The 21,291-nt window shown below is 42.6% G+C and overlaps 4 protein-coding genes across 4 annotated transcripts; 1 reads left to right on the top strand and 3 right to left on the bottom strand.

The window, feature by feature from the left end:
- Positions 1–1,480: 1,480 nt before the first annotated feature.
- batf3 (basic leucine zipper transcription factor, ATF-like 3) lies at positions 1,481–3,952 on the bottom strand. Its single transcript, XM_069685303.1, has 4 exons — positions 3,881–3,952; positions 3,365–3,469; positions 2,007–2,051; positions 1,481–1,817 (listed from the first exon to the last, which is right to left on the bottom strand). Exons 1-4 carry the CDS (start codon positions 3,950–3,952, stop codon positions 1,674–1,676), a joined length of 366 nt encoding a protein of 121 aa, XP_069541404.1. The 3' UTR covers positions 1,481–1,673.
- Positions 3,953–6,101: 2,149 nt separating this feature from the next.
- On the bottom strand, positions 6,102–9,977 carry nsl1 (NSL1 component of MIS12 kinetochore complex). Its single transcript, XM_069657724.1, has 6 exons — positions 9,786–9,977; positions 9,358–9,430; positions 9,068–9,201; positions 8,746–8,800; positions 6,537–6,604; positions 6,102–6,459 (listed from the first exon to the last, which is right to left on the bottom strand). The coding sequence occupies exons 1-6, from the start codon at positions 9,975–9,977 to the stop codon at positions 6,211–6,213; spliced, it is 771 nt and encodes a 256-aa protein (XP_069513825.1). The 3' UTR covers positions 6,102–6,210.
- Positions 9,978–10,119: 142 nt separating this feature from the next.
- On the top strand, positions 10,120–17,983 carry tatdn3 (TatD DNase domain containing 3). The gene is made up of 10 exons (XM_069657294.1): positions 10,120–10,239; positions 10,467–10,499; positions 10,653–10,726; positions 11,421–11,505; positions 13,437–13,499; positions 15,201–15,310; positions 15,512–15,567; positions 15,656–15,768; positions 17,090–17,170; positions 17,261–17,983. The coding sequence occupies exons 1-10, from the start codon at positions 10,183–10,185 to the stop codon at positions 17,393–17,395; spliced, it is 807 nt and encodes a 268-aa protein (XP_069513395.1). The 5' UTR covers positions 10,120–10,182; the 3' UTR covers positions 17,396–17,983.
- On the bottom strand, positions 17,886–19,360 carry spata45 (spermatogenesis associated 45). Its single transcript, XM_069657295.1, has 2 exons — positions 19,098–19,360; positions 17,886–18,072 (listed from the first exon to the last, which is right to left on the bottom strand). Exons 1-2 carry the CDS (start codon positions 19,336–19,338, stop codon positions 18,053–18,055), a joined length of 261 nt encoding a protein of 86 aa, XP_069513396.1. The 5' UTR covers positions 19,339–19,360; the 3' UTR covers positions 17,886–18,052.
- Positions 19,361–21,291: the final 1,931 nt, after the last annotated feature.

Raw genomic sequence — 21,291 nt, 5'->3', positions numbered from 1 at the left:
TGATTTTATTTTTATTTTGTAACTTAAAAACAACCTGATACCCCTTTCCCACCAAAATTTGCGTGTTGACGCGGGTTTTCAGACCCGGGAAGACCTGCTTATAGATGCCGATTGTCTCTTTTCCTATTGCCAGTGAAGTATCCTCCTGTCGGTCTCTTTTAATCCGCGTCACCGTCACAAACACACCGGAGACAGGGTCAGTAACCAGTGAGGATGTTACGGTGGTTAGGTCTTTATTGTATCTATCACTCATTCAGTCTGTTTATCAAACTTGGCGTAGACACATTTGGAACAATGTTCGAGCGCTGCTCGGACGGAGACGGGCGGAGTTTGTAGCTGAGATGACGAGGAGTCGCAGAAGTTAAAATTTAGGAGGAAAGCAGGATTCAGAGGTTTGCAAAGGGCGACGGTTTTCTTCTTCAAGTCAACACTAGACAAATGCTGATAACTGATTTATTAAGCATGCATACAGCTCTGGAAAAAATCAAGAGCCCGCCCCAAATGTTCCTTAAATCAGCATCTCTCTCTTCATGTCATGGCCAGCCCAATCCAGATCTGAAAACCTCCTGAATGTGATCAAGAGGAAGATGGTCACAAGCCATCGAACAAAGAGCGGCCTAACGTCGCCCAACAGGTCTGTGACAGACTGGAGGAGAGCATGCAGAGACGCATGAACACTGTGATTAAAAACCAGGTTATTCCACTAAACACTGACCTGTGAACTCTTCCTGAGTTAAAACATTAGTTTTCTGATGTTTGAACATGAACTTGTTTTCTTTGCTTTATTTGAGGTGTGAAAAACATCTTTTGGTTTTCTTAACCAGTCGACATGTTCTGCAAATAAAAGACTTACATGAGAATATTTGATTTGGAAGTAGGAGAAATGTTTTTTACACAAACACAAACCTATAAACACCAGAGAAGAACATTTTATTTGTTGCAGTGGTCTCTTAATTTTTTTCCGGAGCTGCAGATCATTAATTAATTAGATTAATTCACCTTCATACAGCGGCACTAACTAAGCAAACAGGTGTATAAAACCTCTAGCACGGGTGTTTCTTTGTGGCTATACTATCACAACACTGCTTTTTCTTATATAAATGTATTTATCAGTAAAATATCTCAAAAGAAGTAATAAAAAAATGTTTAATATTCCATTAAAGTGATTGTATTTATATTGTCAGTTGGTTGTACTTGAACATTTTGTCATATTTTGTAAAGAGATTAAAATAACACAATTTATAATAATTTTCTTATGTTTATTTCATCTTTTTTTCCTACAATATCTGTTGGATGTTTGTTAAAATATCTTTTTAAAGTTGAGACAAGTTTTGCACTCACACTGCAGAAAAAACCTCTGAATAAATCAGCTCAATGAATAATTATTTCAGCAGTTACAGCCAGACTTAAGTAATAAGTTTTATTTTATTTACATTCAAACTGATTGTCGTCAAACCCTCTGTATCAGTAATGAAGTGATGGTTAAGTGTGTATATATCTATTACTGTATTTACACTCAGGACATGAGCTGCTGTGTCATAGGTTGAACCACCAGAGGGCGCTCTTCACTGTGAGATTAGCCGGCCCTCGCAGGTGTTGAACAAACAGTTCATCACTCATCGTGGTGCGGGACGCCCTCTAGGGGTTTACTGTTGCGTTACAAAGTCATCGCCTCAGACGGATTGAGCTTCCATGGTGTCAGGCTGCAGACCGGACGAGGTGGAGGATGTAATGAAGCAGTGCATGTTGAGACAGAGGGGCTCATGTGCCTTGAGAGTGTCATTCAACAGGCGCTGCTCCTCAGAGAGAGAATCCACCTGCGGACGAATCAGCGAGCAACATCTTTAATTATTGTGTTAAATTCTTTATTTTATGTGACTTTCATGGATTGTTTTTGCCTCTTTGTTTTATTTTGTAAATCAAGATTTATTGTATATTGTATAAGTACAGAAAGTTTGCACTGGGGAAGTTGTCGTGGTGAAATACAAGTGTAAAGCATTTGGTACCTCTTTCCTCAGCTTCATGTTCTTTTGCTCCAACAGCTCACACATCTGGAAGAGAGGAGGAAAGAGGACAAGAAGGGGAAGGAGAATTTGTTTCTTAGATGTTTTTACTTTGAGTGTAGGTATATTCATGATTTATGCACGAGGACCTTTGCTGAATTTCATCTCTGCTTTTTGCAGATGTTGTTGTCCTGTTGGCTTCATCAAGCTGGGACCTCCAGCAGGCATTGGGCCGGTTTGCAGCCGAGCATGACGCGGTTAGGACGAGAGTCAACACCTCCAAGTCTGAGGCCATGGTTTTCTGCCGGAAAACGGTGGATTGCCTCCTCCGGGTGGAGAGTGAGTCTCTGCTTCAAGAGTTTAAGTATCTCGGGGTCTTGTTCACGAGTGAGGGTAAAATGGATCGTGAGATTGACAGGCGGATCGGTGCAGCGTCAACAGTAATGTGGGCATTGTAGGGACCGTCGTGGTGAAGAGGGAGCTGAGCCTGAAGGGAAAGCTTTCCATTTACCAGTCGACCTACGTTCCAACCCTCACCTATTTGCATGAGCTTTGGGTAGTGACCGAAAGAACGAGATTGCGGATACAAGCGGTCGAAATGAGTTTCCTTCGGTGGGTGTCTGGGCTCAGCCTTAGAGAGAGGGTAAGAAGCTCAGAGTAGAGCCGCTCCTCCTTTGCATCAAAAGGAGCCAGTTGAGGTGGTTCGGGCATCTGATTAGGATGCCTCCTGGGCGCGTCCAACTGAGAGGAGACCCTGGGGCCGACCCAGAGCTCGCCAGAGGGATTATATATCCCGTCTGGCGTGGGAACGCCTCAGAATCCTCCAGGAGGAGCTGGAAAACATTGCTGGGGAGAGGGACGCCTGGGTCACCTTGCTGAGCGTGCTGCCACCGCGACCCGGCCCCGGATAAGTGGAATGGATGGATGGACCTTTGTTGTCTTCATGCATTCCCGAGCTTTAGATGGTAACTATAAAGGGGAACTCCATTTAGCGCAATTTAAAGTTAGATCATTTATCATGGGGACAGTGAAAACATTTGTTTAATGTCGTCTGTGGTTCGGCAGAACTTTTGAGAAAGTAATCCCTGATAATGTCATCTTGTATTGGGGCTGAGACGTCGCTCAACTGAGGCTAAACATGGAGTAAGACTTTGGGATTCATGCACCCGAAATCATAGTGATGCATTGCTTTATAACTGCACTACTCCTTGAAGCTAAACCAAAATACGTCTACGTCTTACAACAGTTGGAAAACGTGTCTTTATAACAATTTCTCACTTATAAAGTCCACAGTTGGTCCTTGCAAATCTGAGGTGTAAGCGCATGTAGACACACACACACACACACACACACAGACACACCTGATGCAGAATATCTGCTCTCTGCGTCTGCCTCTTCCGGCTCTTTCGGGCTGATACTCTGTTCTTCTCTCGCCTCTTCAGCCGCCTGTTTTCATCCTCCCAATCCTGAAACACAGACACACACATACTGGTTTGACTATCTATCTGGGGCCACCTTTGCACCCTTAAACACACACACAAACTAGCTTTTGTGTTTTTCAGGGGACCTGCATTTCGGTCCCCACATGGTGAGTTATTTATTCGAACATTTTTTAATGTCTTTGAAGCTTAATTGCAACATATGTTCTTATTGATTTCAGCTTTAAATTTACAACATGAATCAGGGCTTACAGTGACAATAACAAATCAGCATGCTCTGTCTCTGATTTTAAGCACCAGGATTTGGCTCTCAGGCATGTTTGCACACCTTGACCTTTGACCCGGGCCATTTGCACCATAGAAACATACTTTTCTATAATCTATCTATATTTGTTATGACAGAGAAAAAACAAACCAAGCATGTTTCTGTGATCTTACCTCGCATCCTTCACTGAGCTGGTTATCCTTGCACTTCAGATGAGACAAGGAGGAGGAATCACAGCTTGACATCACAGATTTATAACGCTTGCATCAAATTTAGACGAGCTTACTCGCGCTCTCTGAGAATAAAGAGTTATTTGTCAGAGTGCAGAAAATAGCCTACGGTTTCACTTCAGCTTTCTTTTCACTTTTCAATTCCGCTGCCGTTTTAGAGTAAGCAGAGAAGCAGTTCATGTAAGTCATATGACTCGAGGGCAACAGTTTGCCTCTATCTTTGGGGCACATGCATGATCAAATCTGTTGCACATGTTCCATCATCCTAAATATACCATTCTGCAGTAGGAAATCCTCACTAGCGCACCAAAAAATAGATCCATCCGCAGGTAAAAATAGTCCAGAACACATGCACTTTTTTCCTCCTGTTAAAGTCGAGCTGAAACGGCATTTCGAGAGTATCTAGCTTCCGTACCGTGATGTATTTTTGAGTGAAACAGGACGTGCAGGCGGGACATATCATTAGAGGGATTTGATTTGATCGTTGAGAAGTGGGCGTAGACAGACGTTCTCCACTGCGCAGTAGCTAGCTAACGGACCGAGCGTTCTTGGTGCTCTGCGGCTAAATGCTGCAGATTGATTGGTTGAAATTGTTTGGAGCTAACTTACGTAAGCACGCGTGAAATTTAGTTTTACCGGAAGAAAAAATGATCTGATTTTGATATAAGAATACGAAGAAATGGATTTTCTGTATTTTTTTTGGCCTATATTGTCAAATAGATGCACAATATTACCGGGGATGTGATCTAAAAGGATTAAAATGACATTTTTCATTTCACCTCGACTTTATCTTGCAGGCATAAACAGACTTGGGGCGGAGACACTGACTCAAACTGGAATTAATTTTATGGATTTGGTTTAATGAGGTCACCTGAACCAAGTCAGACACATTAGTGGAGTGTTAAAGTTTTATACTGTTGATTTATAATGATGTGTTCTGGTATCCTGCTTTCCAATATAGCCTTTTAATGTAGCAGATTTTCCTTACCCCCTGCAACTGTTTAATCCAATTAGGGCAGGGCCAGAGGAGGTATAAAAGGGGACTGTGAAATTGATTGGGAGAAAATAGTTGTTTGTAGCAGCTTGTTGTGTTTTGTTAAATTACCTGGGAATCTTGTTTTTCTTGCTCTACAGTTCTTTATTTCTGCCTCCTGAGCTGTTCCTCTACAAGCATCTTTTACTCACCACCAGAGCCAAAAAGCCACACTGAAATGCCTTTTCAGTGAAGGGTTACTATCTGCAAAGCCGGATATATACTTGCTTTTAACTATGCATTCGCGTGCACATGCATTCCACGTGTTCCCTGCATCTGTTTGGAGCTTCGGCTGTGCACGTCATCAAAAATTAACCCTACGTGTACGCGAGATGCAGTTTGCACATGAACAGTAGGGGCAGTGTGGAGTCAGAGGGGATGTGACAGCAGCAGGGACAACAAAGGCAGAAAGTTCTGAACACAAGCTGATAGACCAAGTCCACAATGATCCACATCTGTACGATGTGTCGTTGCCGCTGCACAGAGACAAACATGCCTGTCAAACAGCTGCAGACAGATAAGTTCTGTTTTAGACGTCGACGTGGAAACCTGCAAAACTAAATGGGAACAAGTCCGGGAGCGTTACGTCCGAGCACGGAGGAACATGTTGGAGAGACGGTGTCACTTTATCTGCTGTGATCTCAGAATGAACATAATAGTCAGGCCTGTTGTTTACATCCCGCACATACAGTAGTTGCATACAGCCTGAGCTCTCTGTTGTGCCCTCTAGAGGCATCCTCCAGTAACACACGTAGTGCAGAGACAAGTATGTGAACAACAATGTTCATGACGCAGACAATATTAGGTTAAGTTTTTATGGTAGTTGCTTTTGCATTAAATGTGATACATACTTGTATATGATGTAAAAAGGTCCTCTGCCTGACAGTAACAATCAGTCATGTGCTCGTCAAGCACAGGATGTATAAGGAAGAAAAGTCTAACTTGAAGGCTTTTGTAGCTTGTGCCGTAAAGTGATCCAGGAAAAGTGGAGTCGGCTACAGAGCAACAGTTTAAGAAGTTGGATTAATGTCTCATCTATTCATGTCTATAAATGAGACACTGAACATTTACTACACATGTAGAAGAAATCGTCTTTAAAATGAATGAATCTCAAGAGTCATGTTGTTTTTAACCACTGTTACGTTTTTAAAGAGCTGATGAACAAAACTTTGCAAAGAAAAAAAAGAGTCCATAACGTCACACCGTCCTCATAATCCTGAGGTGATGGCAGCAGGAAGAGTCACTCGGATTTGTCGTCTTCCACAGGTTTCTTACTCAGAGGCACGTAGAAGTTTGCCGCAGCTGCTTCCTCCACAGCTCTCTTGATTGGCTGCCTGTTTCTCGTCGCTCCTTTCGCAGGCGGCAGGGGAGCGCCTGATTGGCCGTTACTGCCAAACACTTCTCTGTGGATCTCCAGAGTGGAGTGACTCGGCTTCATGTTGAGGATCTCGCAGAGGCCTTCAGCTTGTTGCTGCAGGGTGTTGATTGACTACAGAAAACAAAAGCATGTTAATAAAACAGCTTTATATTAAACGTTCACCTGTAGGTAAAACCTGTGTGCGTTACCTTTATGACCTGGATGGCCTGTTTCACCATCCCAGGAGCTGCTGCTGACAAGTCGTTCATGATGCTCTCTGGTGCAACAAACACAAGAACAGAAACGTTACGCTGAGTAAGCTGCTTGTTAAATGTTTGTAGTTATAACTGTTTGTCTGTTCTTACGGCGACAAGCATCATGAGTGCGTTTGGTGAAATCTGTAAACTTTAGACACCTGCATGTTTTTTGTTAAAGGGCCAGTTCGCCGATGTTCAACCTCAGTCCTGTCATGCTATTATGGGGAGCTAATGCCATTATGGTTCGCTCTTTGGAGGACGCTATCCGCTTCTCCAATGGACCTTGACTCCTCGGTCCTCAATGGTCCTCACTCTAAAACTCCCGCCAAAATCTTGGTTTGAAATGCAGACTGCAGACCTGAAGATTTTTTAGACGATCCACAGGTATATTCTCGTCGTGTTTCAGAATCTGTCCCGCTCTGAGCCGTTGCCTGCAGCCAAAACGGGAGTATTTCACTCCAGCGTCTCTCGCTGGGCCGTTCCTTTCAGAGGGAGGGGCGCAATGCATGCTGGGTGTTGTAGGAAGGTAGAATGGGCGAAACCACAAGCTGTTTGTACAACTTTCTCCACAGCTATGGCACCAATTTCAAATATTATTGCTTCTATCGATTACAGAGAACACCAGCTTTGACTGACAGTGGCTTTTTCCAGGGAGGAATTATTCCTTTAAGATACTAACAAATTGAAATGAATGAATGAATCAGGTTTACCTGGCTACAAGGCCATGAACAGACTTCAGAATGTTACAATATAAAGTGGATAAACACACAAGAGGGTATGATATTTCCTCTACTGATGTGTATTAAATATGAAGAAGTATGTAGAATTAATTATGTATTATTTATACGTATCAAAAAATGTCACGACAGAAATCATAAAGTAGTAATTAGGTTTTTTTTTATCACATCTTTAATTGTTTTTCCCAAACACCAACTGGAATATGATGAAGAAGATATTTGCTTATTATATCGGGCTGTCACGGTAACCAGATGACCACAGTATCGCGGTTTGGGTGGACCCAGAGACCATCATTTCCACATTTTGTTCTATATCAAATACCTATAGCAGTGAAGCAGAAGTGAAACTGAAATAAAACTTAATAAAAGGTCGCTGTGAAAACAGTAGGACCTGAATGCTGTCGGGTTTCAAGTTTGCAGAACAAAAATTAGGAGATGCAGCAGTGAGACACTTCTCAAGAGTGAAAGAAAAAGTCAAACTGAAAATATGCACGAGGAAGACGGTGAAAGGGCTCGCATGTGTAGTGGCGGGAGGAGGAAGCAGGTAAACGATCAGGACTGTGTGTGTTGAACCGCAGCGGCTCTCTGGTGGTCAGTTGATCAGGATGAAGAATAAAGACATTTACACCGCAGTGAGTGACAGGAGGGACGTGAAGGACTTTGCTGCTTGTGCTGCTTCATAGATGATGATAAAGTTTAAAGAAGATGATAACAAACGTGTTTTCTCCGTCTCTCAAGCGACACTTTTACAGTATACTGTATGCACTGAACAACAAAACACATCGGGGGTGGGCATGGGCCGGTGGTTAACTGCTGAACCACAAGGAGGTGTTGGTGTTTCACCGAGGGGAGGAAAAATGTTGTAGCGTGACGGCCCTATCATTACACATTGTTTCACTTAAGCAACTTTAAATATGGGTTCCCTTTCCTTGTCCCCATGCATGCCTACGAGCATGCACATGCACTGGTGAGGGATGACATGCGCACGTTTCATCCAAAGATTCTACAGGATTCCAAAGATCAAAACTTGGGACACTTGACTCTAAGATTAACCAGATGCTTTTATTCATGATGTAACCACGACCAGCTGCTACATTTTTCCCTCAACAATCTTGGCTACACAGGAAACTGACGAGATGAACAGGAAGCACAGATGCATTAAGGTGATTCAGCTCACAGAGGGGAACTTTCAGTCACCGAGGGAAGTAGCATTTAAAAGTTACTTTAAACTAGAGAGAAATTTTACCAACAGCAAGAATTACTTCTCAAGAAACTCAGTGTGTTACTATATAAATGATAGTGATAAAAGTCCCACTCACTACTTATAAGCCTGCGTGCTTTTTCAGAACAGAGAGAAGAGCAAAAACACACAGATCAAAAATGTGTGTATGTACGATATTATAAGTGATTAGAGGTTAAACTACCTTGATCAGGATCTCTGAGCACCTCCTGAGGTTTGACTGCATGCTTGTACAAACCCTGAAAAACACAGCAGACGTCAGGAAAGTTAACATGGTAAACACCAGCTCTGGATGCTGCACAATCGTTGTATATATGGTCTGTTGAAATGTTTTTTCTCTTTGTACATTTTGACGAAATTAATTTAAGGAAATTAAGACGATTCTTTCAGAAATGGAGGAGTTAATTTTACCTAAACATTGACTTACACTTTGGGGAGAGTTATCTAAACACAAAAATAACATCTGATTTTTAATAATGTTTTTAAGCTTTGACTGTGAAACCGACCATGAGTTTCCGCTCAGCTTTCAGGGTGTGCAGCACATGGGGCAGGATCTTTCTTGGGTATGTACGCCGCCTCCTGGACGTCTCAACAATTGTGTCATCCAGCAGGCTATTCAGATCAACAGCCTCACTCTCAGCTGGGTGTGTTAGACATAGGAGAGGGAAAAAACAGGACTTTATTTTAGACAACAATTTTGAATAATTAAAGATGTCAAAAAATGTTATCTGATAACATCTCTAGTTAATGCACTTTAATCTGATTTTAAAGAGTCTAAAGAGGCATATTGAATCACCTTCATCATCAGGTGCCTCCTCCCATGGTTGTCCGTTCACCAGCACATTTTCCTGAACAGCCGCCTCAAAGTTCTGCGCAGATATAAACACTTTTAGACACAGTTTCTACACACAACACAGCAACTAACAGCTCACTTGGCAAAAATGTTCATGTTACAGCTGCAATACATTATATATTGTATGTTGGTTAATGAACATTTGAAGGGTCATTGTTCATCATTGATACATCTGAATATTGCTTTCTTGATTAAATAAACACATTTATTTCTTACTAGTTAACTAATGTGTGTAAACTTCACAGGCTTTAAGTGCTGTTCTTGATCATATTTCAGCCGAATTACCACATTATGTAAAAGAAATGTTTAAATTGATTATCTAATCGTACAGCTAAAGTAACATTTAGATGTAAACAGTAAGTGTTACACACCGCCAGCAGCTCCTCTATTAACACTCGCTTCGTCTCTTCCGCAACATCCGGCTGTCCGTCGAGAGCTGTCTTCAGAATGTCTTTGTATTTATTTATGTGCTCGATAACTTTTTTCTTCGACGTTACTTTAACTCTGTATTCCTCGTTTGTTTCATCGTTGGGTAAAGCTTCTCTAGTCTCTACAGGCTCCATCTTTACCGCCAACTTTGTTTATAATTTTGACGCAAACCGGAACTTCCTGTTCCGACTACGAACAAACCCCGGAACAACAACACTTCTAGCGTGCATCGTAGAAGAGTTCCGCTCGCAAGTTAGCTACGTGTTAAGAGACAAAATAAGCTCAAATCGCAGTTGTTACACATCGTTTGCACTTTTGGTTTAACAATTTAGATTTTTCATGGAGTATGGCTTCGTTGACTGTCACTGTCACATATCGGCTCGTGAGTTTGAAGAGGTAGGCACTAATTTAACCATTCAACCTAAAACGCAATGCTATATTTACAAATGGTTGGCCCTTATTACACTACTTAAAGAGTACTTTAAAGAAAATATACTGTCTATTAATATCAAATTAAAATATTTGTGTATAACTCGGCATTTTTATCCACCCAGTTATTATGTTCAGTCTCACTTCAGAGGTTAGCTTCAGTTTTCTTAGTTATTCCTTGTTTTACTTTGCAGGATCTGGAAGATGTGATTCAGCGGGCCACAGAGGTCAGTTGTCCGTTCATCAGTTAAAAGCAATGTCTAGGAACTTAATCAGTAGTAGTTTTATGATACTGTTACTTTTACAGACTGTAAACTTTATTGTTGGACTGAAGGAAAAGGAGGAAAGATAAATTCATGTGTGTCTTTGTGTGTGATCAGGCAGGGGTAGAGACTCTGATTGCAGTAACCGAAGAAGTTGGAGAGTTCGGCAGAGTTCTCCAGCTGCACGAACGGTCTGTACATTCCTCAATAAACTTACATTATGCGTGTACTTTATAGAGAAGGCGGGAAGTAATGTGACAATGAATGCATCAGTAATATGAATATTACGTTAGAGATCTACAAAATCAGGATGAAGAGTAGCAGATGTGTGCCACATAAAGAAACAGCTCATGAAAACATGTTAGCCTAATGTGAGGTAAACAAAAACAGAGCTATCAATGAACGAATAAAGATTTTCTACGGGCACAATTTATGATTAAGTTATTTTTCTTATTAAAACAGGAAACAAAAAGGAAAAAAAGGCCGGTGAAACAAATGTTCTTGGTTTGTTGTTGTAGTACTTATTTCGGCCACAAGAGGCTGACCTCGTGTATTAGATAGGCCTGAAGTTCCTCCATACACTCTACAAGGTAGCTGCTTACTGTTTGTAAGTTATCTGAAGTTATCGACATGTCTTTCTTTTGGCTAAGTGCATGGAGGAATTCTATCTATATAATTGACAGTATATAACTAAGAACAGAAGGAAAACAGTTCTGCATCCTTCAGATCGGTGTAGTTAAAAGTATTTGCTTAAACTAAAATAACCTCCAAACTTTACTGACACTTACAGACTTTAAAGAATCATACTGTGTACATTGTTTAATACAGCCGCTCTCAGCCGGACCGTACTCTATTTATTATTTAGAGTGAATCCTTTTCCCACAGTTATCCAGATCTGGTGGCTCCGTGTTTCGGCATCCATCCGCTGCAGGTCGGCGGGGGCTCCGAGCAGCGCAGCGTAAAGCCTCAGGTAGTAAAACAGTCTGCGCCTCATCTATATTTATATTGCCTTACTTTACTGATGCTAAGAAAATTAGTTTAGTAACTTTATCCAGCCGGCTCAGCGGTGTCCCAGGATAGGATGACAGGAAGTGAGGGCCTCAGTGCGGGAGAAAGAAGGGGGGAGGGTGGACGTATTTCTGAGGCCTCTGGAGGAGATGAAGGGGGATTCATTTTTTCTATTAGGCTATTATTGAAAGTATAAAGATGCATATAACATGTCTTAAACTGTAGCTTCATTAGCTTTGCCAAAATAAACACTCAAGTAAAATCCTATCTGTTCACTTAAGCACATCCCTTTGAGTCCCTTTGTGAGGCCACTGACAGAAATCTGACGCGAAGTGGAAAAGTCAACAGGTTCATCAGCTTGTTTGAAGCAAAGGTTAAGTTGTAAAGAAATGTGCAAATCTAATCCTCCTGAGAGTTTCAGGTTTCATTTTCTCAGGCAGCAGACTGAAATGTAATCAGTTCCAATCTGTTGATACCCCGTTGAAGCAGGTCAGCTGAGCCGGGATTAACTCTGCTTTAATACTTTTGACTGATGGAGCTACCGACTGAATACTGCAATACTAAGAGAAAGGGCCTCTGACAGCCATTTTTTTTTTTTTAACATTAGAAGTAAGAGGTTGAGAGAAGCTTTGAAAATATATTTGTTTTATTATTTTTACCTGAAATTCCCTCATTTTGGGAAAGAAAAGTGATGTTCACTGATTTCTAAATGCATCCCAAACTTGTCGTGTTCCCCGCTGCAAGAAGCTGCTCTCTGCTTCAAACACGTTCATCTGATGAAATCCTTTTCTTTACAGAGGATGCAGAGAAAAATAGGAAATCCAAACAAGCTGCTGTTTATTTAGAAGAGTTTCTGAAATGTAACTGAAAGTGAACAAACTACACGTGCAGTCATCTATGACACGCACATCTTCTAGTGTGCCCATATTAAATGTCTGGATCCCTCCATCCATCCATTATCTATACCACTTACCTGTTCAGGCTCCCACGCATGCACGGGGAGAACATGCAGACTCCACACAGAAAGACCCACTACATCTGAACCGGGATTCAAACCAGGAACCTTCTAGCTGTGAGGCGACAGAGCTAACCACTGCACCATAAATATCTGCATATAATTCCAAAACATTTCAAATAATAAAAAAAATAATAATGGTACATTTTATTTATAACACATTTTAAATTTGAAACAAATCTCAGAGTGCTACAGAGCGACGACACGAGCATAAAGACAACAAGCAAGAGCAAGCAGAATTAGGAAAGCTTCTTTTAAAGAGGAAGATTTTAAATGTTTCAACACTGTTGTGGTGACCTCAGGTGGTCAGGGAGGGCAATCCACCGGCGTGGAGCAGCAGAGTGGAAGGCCATATCACAGAGCTTAGTCCTAAGGGGAAGGAGATGGTTGGTGTTTTCCGTGCCGTGGATGCACTGATCAGTTAAAAGGGAGATTTTGTATTAAATCCTGAGGGAGACGGGAAGCCAGGGTAGTTGCTAAAGGATGGGTGCTCTGTCATCTACTGTTAAAAATACTTCTAACACCTAACATCATGAACATGAGCGTGTTACCAAAAACTGTTGTTGCACAAAACTGTGTTTGTGAGTCTGATCTGCTTTCTGTACACCTGTGTTTGTTTGTGCAGTCTGGTCCAAAATTTAATGTGTTCTTCATTTACACATGCCGAATCCTGCCCCCGTTGTTCCTTTAAATCTGGGAGCATCTTTTTTCTAATCCTGCAAAAAAAAACAGAGAAACTACTGAAACTATAACTTCCTTTGCAGAGGTCGTTAAGTTAAGTTAAGCTCCTGCAGGATTTTATCAAAACTTCTTCAGTGGTGTTCAGATGAAACTAAATCCTTCAGCAGCTCTTAATTAAGATGTCTTTGTTTCCGCAGGACCTGGATGCTGCCCTGCCACTGTTCTACCAACACAAAGAACACCTGGTCGCTGTTGGAGAGGTAGCCCCTTACACTCACCTTAACCTGAACCTTCTTCTAATCTTAAACCTGAAAGTCCTAACCCTCACACGGCTCTTCAAAGGACTGAAGACAAGACAAAATGTCTCCAGTTTGTCCTCACAAAGATATAAAGCTGAGCGCAAACACACAGAACACTAATTGTAACTGAAACATGAATTATGGAGTAAATCAGATTAAACCAGTTAAAAAACCCTGCTCGCCTCCTGATCCTCCCTGTCAGGACAGTTAATGAACCCCATCAGTTTCAATTCCTCACACACACACACACACACACACACACACACACACACCTGCCTTCATCCTGCTGTAGCTCCAATAGCAAAGCATGTTTTCAGGAATGTGTGTGTTTGTCCGAGCAGATTTCAGGGCTCACAGGACTGAGTCAACAGTCCCACGCTCCAGTTCCCATTTCATGTCTGTTATTTATCTGGATCAGGTTGGAAGCACAGCGACGTCCGCCCCCTCCTCCTGCTCTGTGCACCTCCAGCTCGTCTATAAGTCACTTTCCCACAAGTTCTCGCTTCCCTGCAGCTGAGCGCTGGACTTTGGTCAAACGTCTGCCACCAAACGAGGACTGTCCTGGCTGATATTTGCAGTCTAAATTTGACCTGTATCATCATGTAAAAGCTACATATGAAGACTGCACCCTGGCGTTAGTTGTGTAAGCTAGTTAGCCTGCTAAAGCGATGAGTGATGCAAACAGGAAATCCTCCGTAGATCAGACGACTCATTTCAGTTCGGTCTTAGCGGTCTACGGATGACTCATCCTTTGTAGACTGCGTCCTTCAAAGGATGCAGCCCCTGAATTGAGACACAGCTCAGAGTTCGTCTGGGTTTTTATGGAGTCAGAAGCGACCGTGCTTGGGAAAGAGTTGGATATTAGTTTTTACACCTCTATCCTTGTTGACCTGTCGCAGTGGTGTCGGCTTGTCAGTTAGCATCAGCCATGTCCTAAATCAGCCCCTGCATTATCAGCTATTTTAGGGAGCGTACTAACAAAGTCTGTCACTGTCTCTTGAGCCTATGGCCCAAGTATTACAGACTGGGTGTCTGTGGCGACATCGCGGAAGAAATCACAAGCGGCGCCCAGTTAGTGACGCGTTTTCCATCAGCCAGCAGTGGTTGGTCTGCCAGAGAGGGTAGGCGGAGCTAAGCGGCTGCTTTTCCGCTCTCTGCAAGTGTTGCGAGTAAACAGTAATCTACTATGGCTGAACAAACAAAGAAAAGATGGATGACTACAGATACAACTTCAACAAGAAGTGAAAATCCAAAGAAGAAGAAACAAACTCGACGCTCAGATGAAGCAAACAGTCTGAAAAGGAAAGCGACCGTCAGCCAGGAAAATCAAGAGTTACAACCGGAGCCAACCGTGGACGGCTGGATATGTAGGAAGCATATTCCCACAATTACCGTTTATCGCCATTAGGCGTTGCCAAAGAAAACGAAACTGAAATCTTCAAGATTATATCTTTAAAGAAGACTTGAAACTCGCGATTGAGATCATAAACTCACAAGGAAAATCTTTATCTAAGTAATAATTCAAGCAAAAGTTTTCTCCTTTACTTTAAATTAATCTTTCTTTTTTTAACCCGTGGAGTCTCCCCCTGCTGGCCATCAGAAAGAATGCAGCTTTAAAGGACTTTGCTGCTGATTTAAACAGCTCTCTACTTTTGCTTCCAGGTTGGTTTAGACTTCACGCCGTGGTGCGCGCCCACGCAGCAGGACCGGGACAACCAGATGGAGGTCTTCATTAAACAGCTCAGCGTCGCCAAGGAGCTCGACCTACCTGTGTGAGAACAGAATACAATCACAAACACCTGCAGTAGTTATGGTCTTTGTGTGTAGATATGATTGTTTTTGGTGTATTAAATGTGAGAGGTTCAATTAAAATAACTGGCTCCCTTTCATTTACTACATGATACATCTTATATACATTATCTCTGAATGTGATGTGAATCAATAACTCTTCTTACTTCCTGTTTTCTGCACAGTAACGTCCACTCACGATCAGCTGCTAAGGTCACCATTGCTACCATGCGAGAACAAGGTGTGTTTAAACTCTCCTCCTTGTCATGTAGATTTACCTGGGTGCAAAACAAACATCTCAGTGTTGCTGCTCTCTGACTTTCTGTCAGGTATCAGTCGAGCTCTGCTTCATAACTTTGCCGGGAAGCCCTCGGTCGCTCTGGAGGGCGTGCAGGCCGGTTACCTCTTCTCCTTTCCACCTGCGGTCTGCAGGAACCGACAGGTGGGTGTGAACTTCTACTTTTCTCGGGTGAAAGATGTGCCAACAAAAAGTACACAAAGTCCTGATGTTGTGATGGTTCTAAAGAGGATCTCTCCAGATGTTCCTGTGGTGTGAGTCGATTTTTACTTCCCCCGATGTGCTCAGAAGAACGAGGCCGTTCTGATTTTAAATATTAACCATGTTCAATATTTACGATCCGATATCCTGCTGTGTGGGGGGAACACCGACGACAGCCAAGCGCGCTTTCTGTTGATCGTCACGTGGAACCAAACGATAGCCAATCAGGAAGCGAGCTGACGAAGCAGGAAGCACAACAACCGTAGCCATGGCGACAAAATCAAACGTGCAGCATAAAGTAACACGTACAGCCCGTGTTCACGCCGTCTCCACCACTTCATCCGCAGTTTGTCCTTTTTTCTTCCAAAAACTATCATCACCAATTCTTCCTGCCCGTCGTCCGCCATGTTTGTTTACTCTAAAGTCTCGTTTGACCGCTCGAGATTTAGTGAGATTTTCAGCTGTGAGAGTCGGACTCTGGTTGTTGAGTGAATGTGTTAGTGTGTGGTGTGCTGTTTGCTCTCCTCACACTACAGGAACAAAACTGTTCAAGCTGTCATTATCTTATGTCAGGTGTGGGCTCGCTCACATTTTACACACCTGTTAAGTGAGCCAGGGTTTAAATAGTTAGACTAAAACTTAAGGAAGTATAGTGAATAAAGAAGCAAAAAATGTGTTTATGAGCCCAAATAAGTGCAAACATCATTAAAATGGCATCGGCTGTTGCATGTAGCATCTTTGTCTGCATTATAGCTAAACTTTGGCTTATCTGCAGTCCTATAAAACATATAGGTAACAAACAGTTTTCTCTCTGACGTGTGATGCACTGTGGGTAAAGAAACACCTGATTTACTAGAGAACAAGCTATTTATTAAGAGTTTTATAGGAGGCAAGGTGTGCATGAATGAATTGAATATCAGCAGGAAATCAATAGTAGCTTGAGGTTCTGGTACATTACACGAGTATTTATATTTGATGACAATATTACACAGCTGAAAACACGGGCTGGTATTCTGAGCTCATGAGCTCCAACTTGCAGAAAATACATTTATTTGTGACTGTTCGCCTGATGAAGGTCGAGTACAGAAACGTTGCAAGCAAATAAAGTGTGCGGGAGTTTACTTGCATATTTGACGGAGTGTTTTCCTCTCCTACGCTCGTGTCCTATGAAACAGAAGTGCAGTGGAAGATGATGTGAATCTGCTGTCTTGATTTGCATCATATCAGTCACTACATGACCTGACGATTAAATGCTTCCACACAGAGAGACAAACTCATCAAGCAGATCCCGCTGGAACACGTCTGTCTGGAAACTGATTCTCCTGCGCTGGGACTCGAGAAGCATGTAAGTACCGTAAGATAAAACACGTACTGTACGCAGCTGCATCTCCTCTGCAGACGCTGTTATCTCTTCCTGTCTCCTCCTGTCGTCCAGGTGAGGAATGAGCCCAGTAACATCGCTCTGTCCTGTCGGTACATCGCTGACGTCAAAGGTTTGTCGCCAGAAACTGTTCAACTTGTCACCGCGCAGAATGCATACAGGCTTTTCCCCAAGGCTAACAGATGCTAACATCGATGCTAAAAGAAGTGTCTAATGTCCAGCAGGGGGCGACTCCACCGGTTGCAAAAAGAAGTCTGATTGTATTGAAGTCTGCCTACTTCTCTGTTGATTGTGACCTCCGTAAACATTTTCCTAATGAGTTCACAGTCTCAATCTTCTCGAGCTGCTGACTGGACTGTAAACAAAGCGCACGGAGAAGGAAGTCTGCGCTGGAAGTCGTTTATCGCTAAACGCCGGCTACTTCAGAAGCCCCGAAAAGTTGCCCCTCGCTCCCAGCGGTTAAGTCACCAGACGAGAGCCGATGGGTTCTGAGATTGCTACAACAGTAACTTTGGTTCCTTGTTCGGGGTTCGGTTGTAACAGAAGACACTTTAAATCGACTGTGAGGAGTTTTTAGCTGGTTAACAGTCTCTGTTTAATACTGAAGCCTCTAAATGAGACATACTGTATATGAGATCCCGACAAAGGCAGACAAAAAGACACAAACAAAACCTGTGAATCGTGTTTATTTTACAGACATATAAGTGATATTACAGTGTTTGTTACGCTGTATTATGGTGTATCGTGTTCTCTGTTTATGGAAATAAAATACTGAAGGTGAAGTGTGTTCAGCTCCCAGGTGTATTTGCTGTATTAGCATGTTGGGTCTTGTCAGCCTGATGCCGTCTAAACAAGGTGTGATTTATCTGGAAGAGAAAGGAGGGAGGGATTACAGACAAAAAGGTGAAGCCTGCAGCACTCAAAAGGCTCGGTGATTAGTTTGTTGTTAACATTCTAAGAGACACTGGAAGTTATCGAGGATGGAAAGTATGATTTTTTCCTGTTAAACACATTTGTAGCTGCTTTAAAGAATAACTGGGAAAAGACGTCTGATGTGGAATAAAAAAAGGAAATAGACAGCTAACGCTCTTATTAAAGTAATAATCTGAAAGATTTTCAGTTAAATAAATGTTAAGTCACTATCTATCACTGAATGAGGTAACACAATGGTGGTTGAGCCTATGGCCCACTGATGAAAGCCTTTGCGTCTGCAGAATTATGGACTGAAAAAATCACAAGCGGCGGCCAGTTAGTGACGCGTTTTCCATCAGCCAGCAGTGGTTGGTCTGCCAGAGAGGGTAGGCGGAGCTAAGCGGCTGCTTCTCCGGTCTCTGCAAGTGTTGCGAGTAAACAGTAATCTACTATGGCTGAACAAACAAAGAAAAGATGGATGACTACAGATACAACTTCAACAAGAAGTGAAAATCCAAAGAAGAAGAAACAAACTCGACGCTCAGATGAAGCAAACAGTCTGAAGAGGAAAGCGACCGTCAGCCAGGAAAATCAAGAGTTACAACCGGAGCCAACCGTGGACGTCACACATGCAGCACTGTCTGGATATCTGGGAAGTGTGCTCCTGCAATTACTGTTTATCACCACAGGTGCCGCCAAAGAGAACGAAACTGAAATCTTCAAGATTATAACTCTAAAGATAATAAATGTTTTATAATCCAGCTAGAGGGCGGGAATCCTAATACTTTGTGTCATTGTGTCACATAAACAGTAAACACTAAAAACAGAAGTAATACTTGAGCTCTGTCATTAATAATGCTGGAGATAATAACACTATAAAAACAGAAACAACCACCCCACTTATTAAAAGGAAATAATCACAAAGAAACGTTAGATTTAGACGAGTGTTTCAGTGAAATCTCTCGACCAGCCTTCTTACAGCTCTCTTCAAAGTGCCTCCTTTCCGCCAGCTTGGCCGGGGGCGGTCTCTCTCTGCAGGCCGCCCTGCGCTGCGGTGCGGCGGTCAGAGCGGTGAGGAGGACCGGGCTGGTCCGCAGGTGACTCCGGTAATGTCTCCTCTCGGTCCTCTCCCAGGACTGCCGGGGGTTCACCTCCACCTGACACCAGGTCTCCCTCCGCTGGTTCAGCTCTAACAGAGTCCGCTCCTCAGACCCGGACATTGTGTTTTTATCTTCACACGATGTTCTGAGAATGTTTTTCCCCGTTATAAATTATCCACTGTGAGGGCAGCTGGTGATGCTAGTGTTACCATAGCAACAGGAAACTTGAGGAAGCCTTACCTGCATGCCGAAGATCCTTTATGTTAGGAGGAGGTGTTACTCACTCATGAGTTAAGTCTACCAGAGTTTCCTACACTTTCAAAACTTTAACCACTTAACTCATATTCTCCCGCTTTTCCAGGAACTTTAGGTTCCTGTTAGCTCTAGTTAGCCTTCGGAAAATATAGGCTAATAAATGTTGTGAGTAAGTTTTAAATACAGATTTTAGCCAATATCTCAAATGACAGAGTGAATTCAAAGAATGATAGAGTTATATTTATGTGTTCCTGTTGAAAAGTGGCTGTGGTATTACTTCATCCACTTTGTTTCCTTTATTGGTGCCTGAAAACGCAGACAGAGTGAGAGCTCTTACTCGTCTCCTCTCCAAAGACACACTGAGGTCACAGGTTATTCGATCTTCCTGAGGCAGCCCTACATACATCAGAGGGAGTGCATGTGCAAAAAGTGCAGCGTCATACAATTATTAGACTGTTAATAGTATAATATAAATATTTCTCTTTCCATAAAGCTTACGTCTTTGAACATTTTTTTCCCCTTAAACGACTTCCGGTCATATGAAACATGCATCTTTCTGCCCTGAAAACACTCTGAAAACACTCCCTGCTCAGACTACGATACACAACGTAAACAACAGTGAGTGAGTTTGAACTTGCGCACCTTAAATCAAGAAGTGAATCTAAAACAATATCTTACAATCCTGGTCTTGCTGAGCTCTAGTTTTCTCTTCTCATGATGCTGCAGTGAGTCACAGGTGTACTCCAGGATGTGTCAGACAGTGACATCACCATATTGTGTGGTTACAGGTATAGAGGAGCACAAATCTGAGTGAGTGTGTGTGGAACACGAGAGGGCAGTGAAAGGCTGATTTCCATCCTGGTATTTAATCACTCTCCAAGGTTAGGGGAGGACAGGATTGTTGGCCCTTTCACGACAAAGATGACCCTGTTTGAGTTAACGGGGACATTTCTTCGCGCACGTATCGATGAAATATGTTTATAATAAGTGTGAATCACCTGCAGGATCAGACTTCTACCTGCCTGCTGCAGAGGAGTCCCACTGGGTCAAACGATAATTAGGATTAGACCAGATAACGGCCCGAGCATATGGACAGGCTAATCACAGTACGGACCAAGCAGCACGGCCGTCAGGGTTTTATGTTTTCTTTTTTTGTTTATTGGTTTGATTATTATTTATCTGATATTTAGAAATACATGTAGGCATTAAGCTGATCGTGTCGTGGAGAACAAAAATGAAAATAAACTCTCGTTAAGTTGGGCCTTAAAAAAGAACTATCTTTCTGAACCCTCCTGAGTACCGGGCTGAGATCATAGACTGTATAAGTAATGGATATAGCCACTGTGACGTCACCCCTTGGTTTGTCTGCTGCCGTTTTGAAGCCCGCAGTTTGGCAATTTGGTCGTTGCCTTCTTGGTTACCTGGAGCCAGAAGAGACCGCATTTTGGGGTGACGCTGGAGAGCAGCGAGGGGTCACCTTACCAAAGCTTCACAGTCTCACAGTGCGGACCCACTGAACGCGAACTGAGGCAGCTGAAAATTCGCCCCCATTCATTGTGTATTGCAAGCAGCTGATTTGCTGCTCAAAGCATGCTGGGATACCTAGCCTTTTAACAGCTTTTCTCCTTCATTATGTCGTAATAACCCAATTTAGGAAAACAGTGTTAAACTTTTAAGTAGAACATCTTTGTGGGGAGCTGTTTGGATTGAAAAGACTCCTTAATTCACGACCAGCAAGGCTGGTAGGATGCCAGTTTAGGCGAATTGGTCCAGTGCAGTGTGTCCACAGTGTTAGCCTGTAGCTAAATCGTTAGCTGT

This window comes from Semicossyphus pulcher, unplaced genomic scaffold (genome assembly GCF_022749685.1).
Source record: "Semicossyphus pulcher isolate SPU_LCO1_2020_fin unplaced genomic scaffold, fSemPul1.0.p SCAF_11, whole genome shotgun sequence".
Classification (NCBI taxonomy): Eukaryota; Metazoa; Chordata; class Actinopteri; order Labriformes; family Labridae; genus Semicossyphus; species Semicossyphus pulcher.
This window is presented reverse-complemented; position numbering and strand designations above follow the sequence as displayed.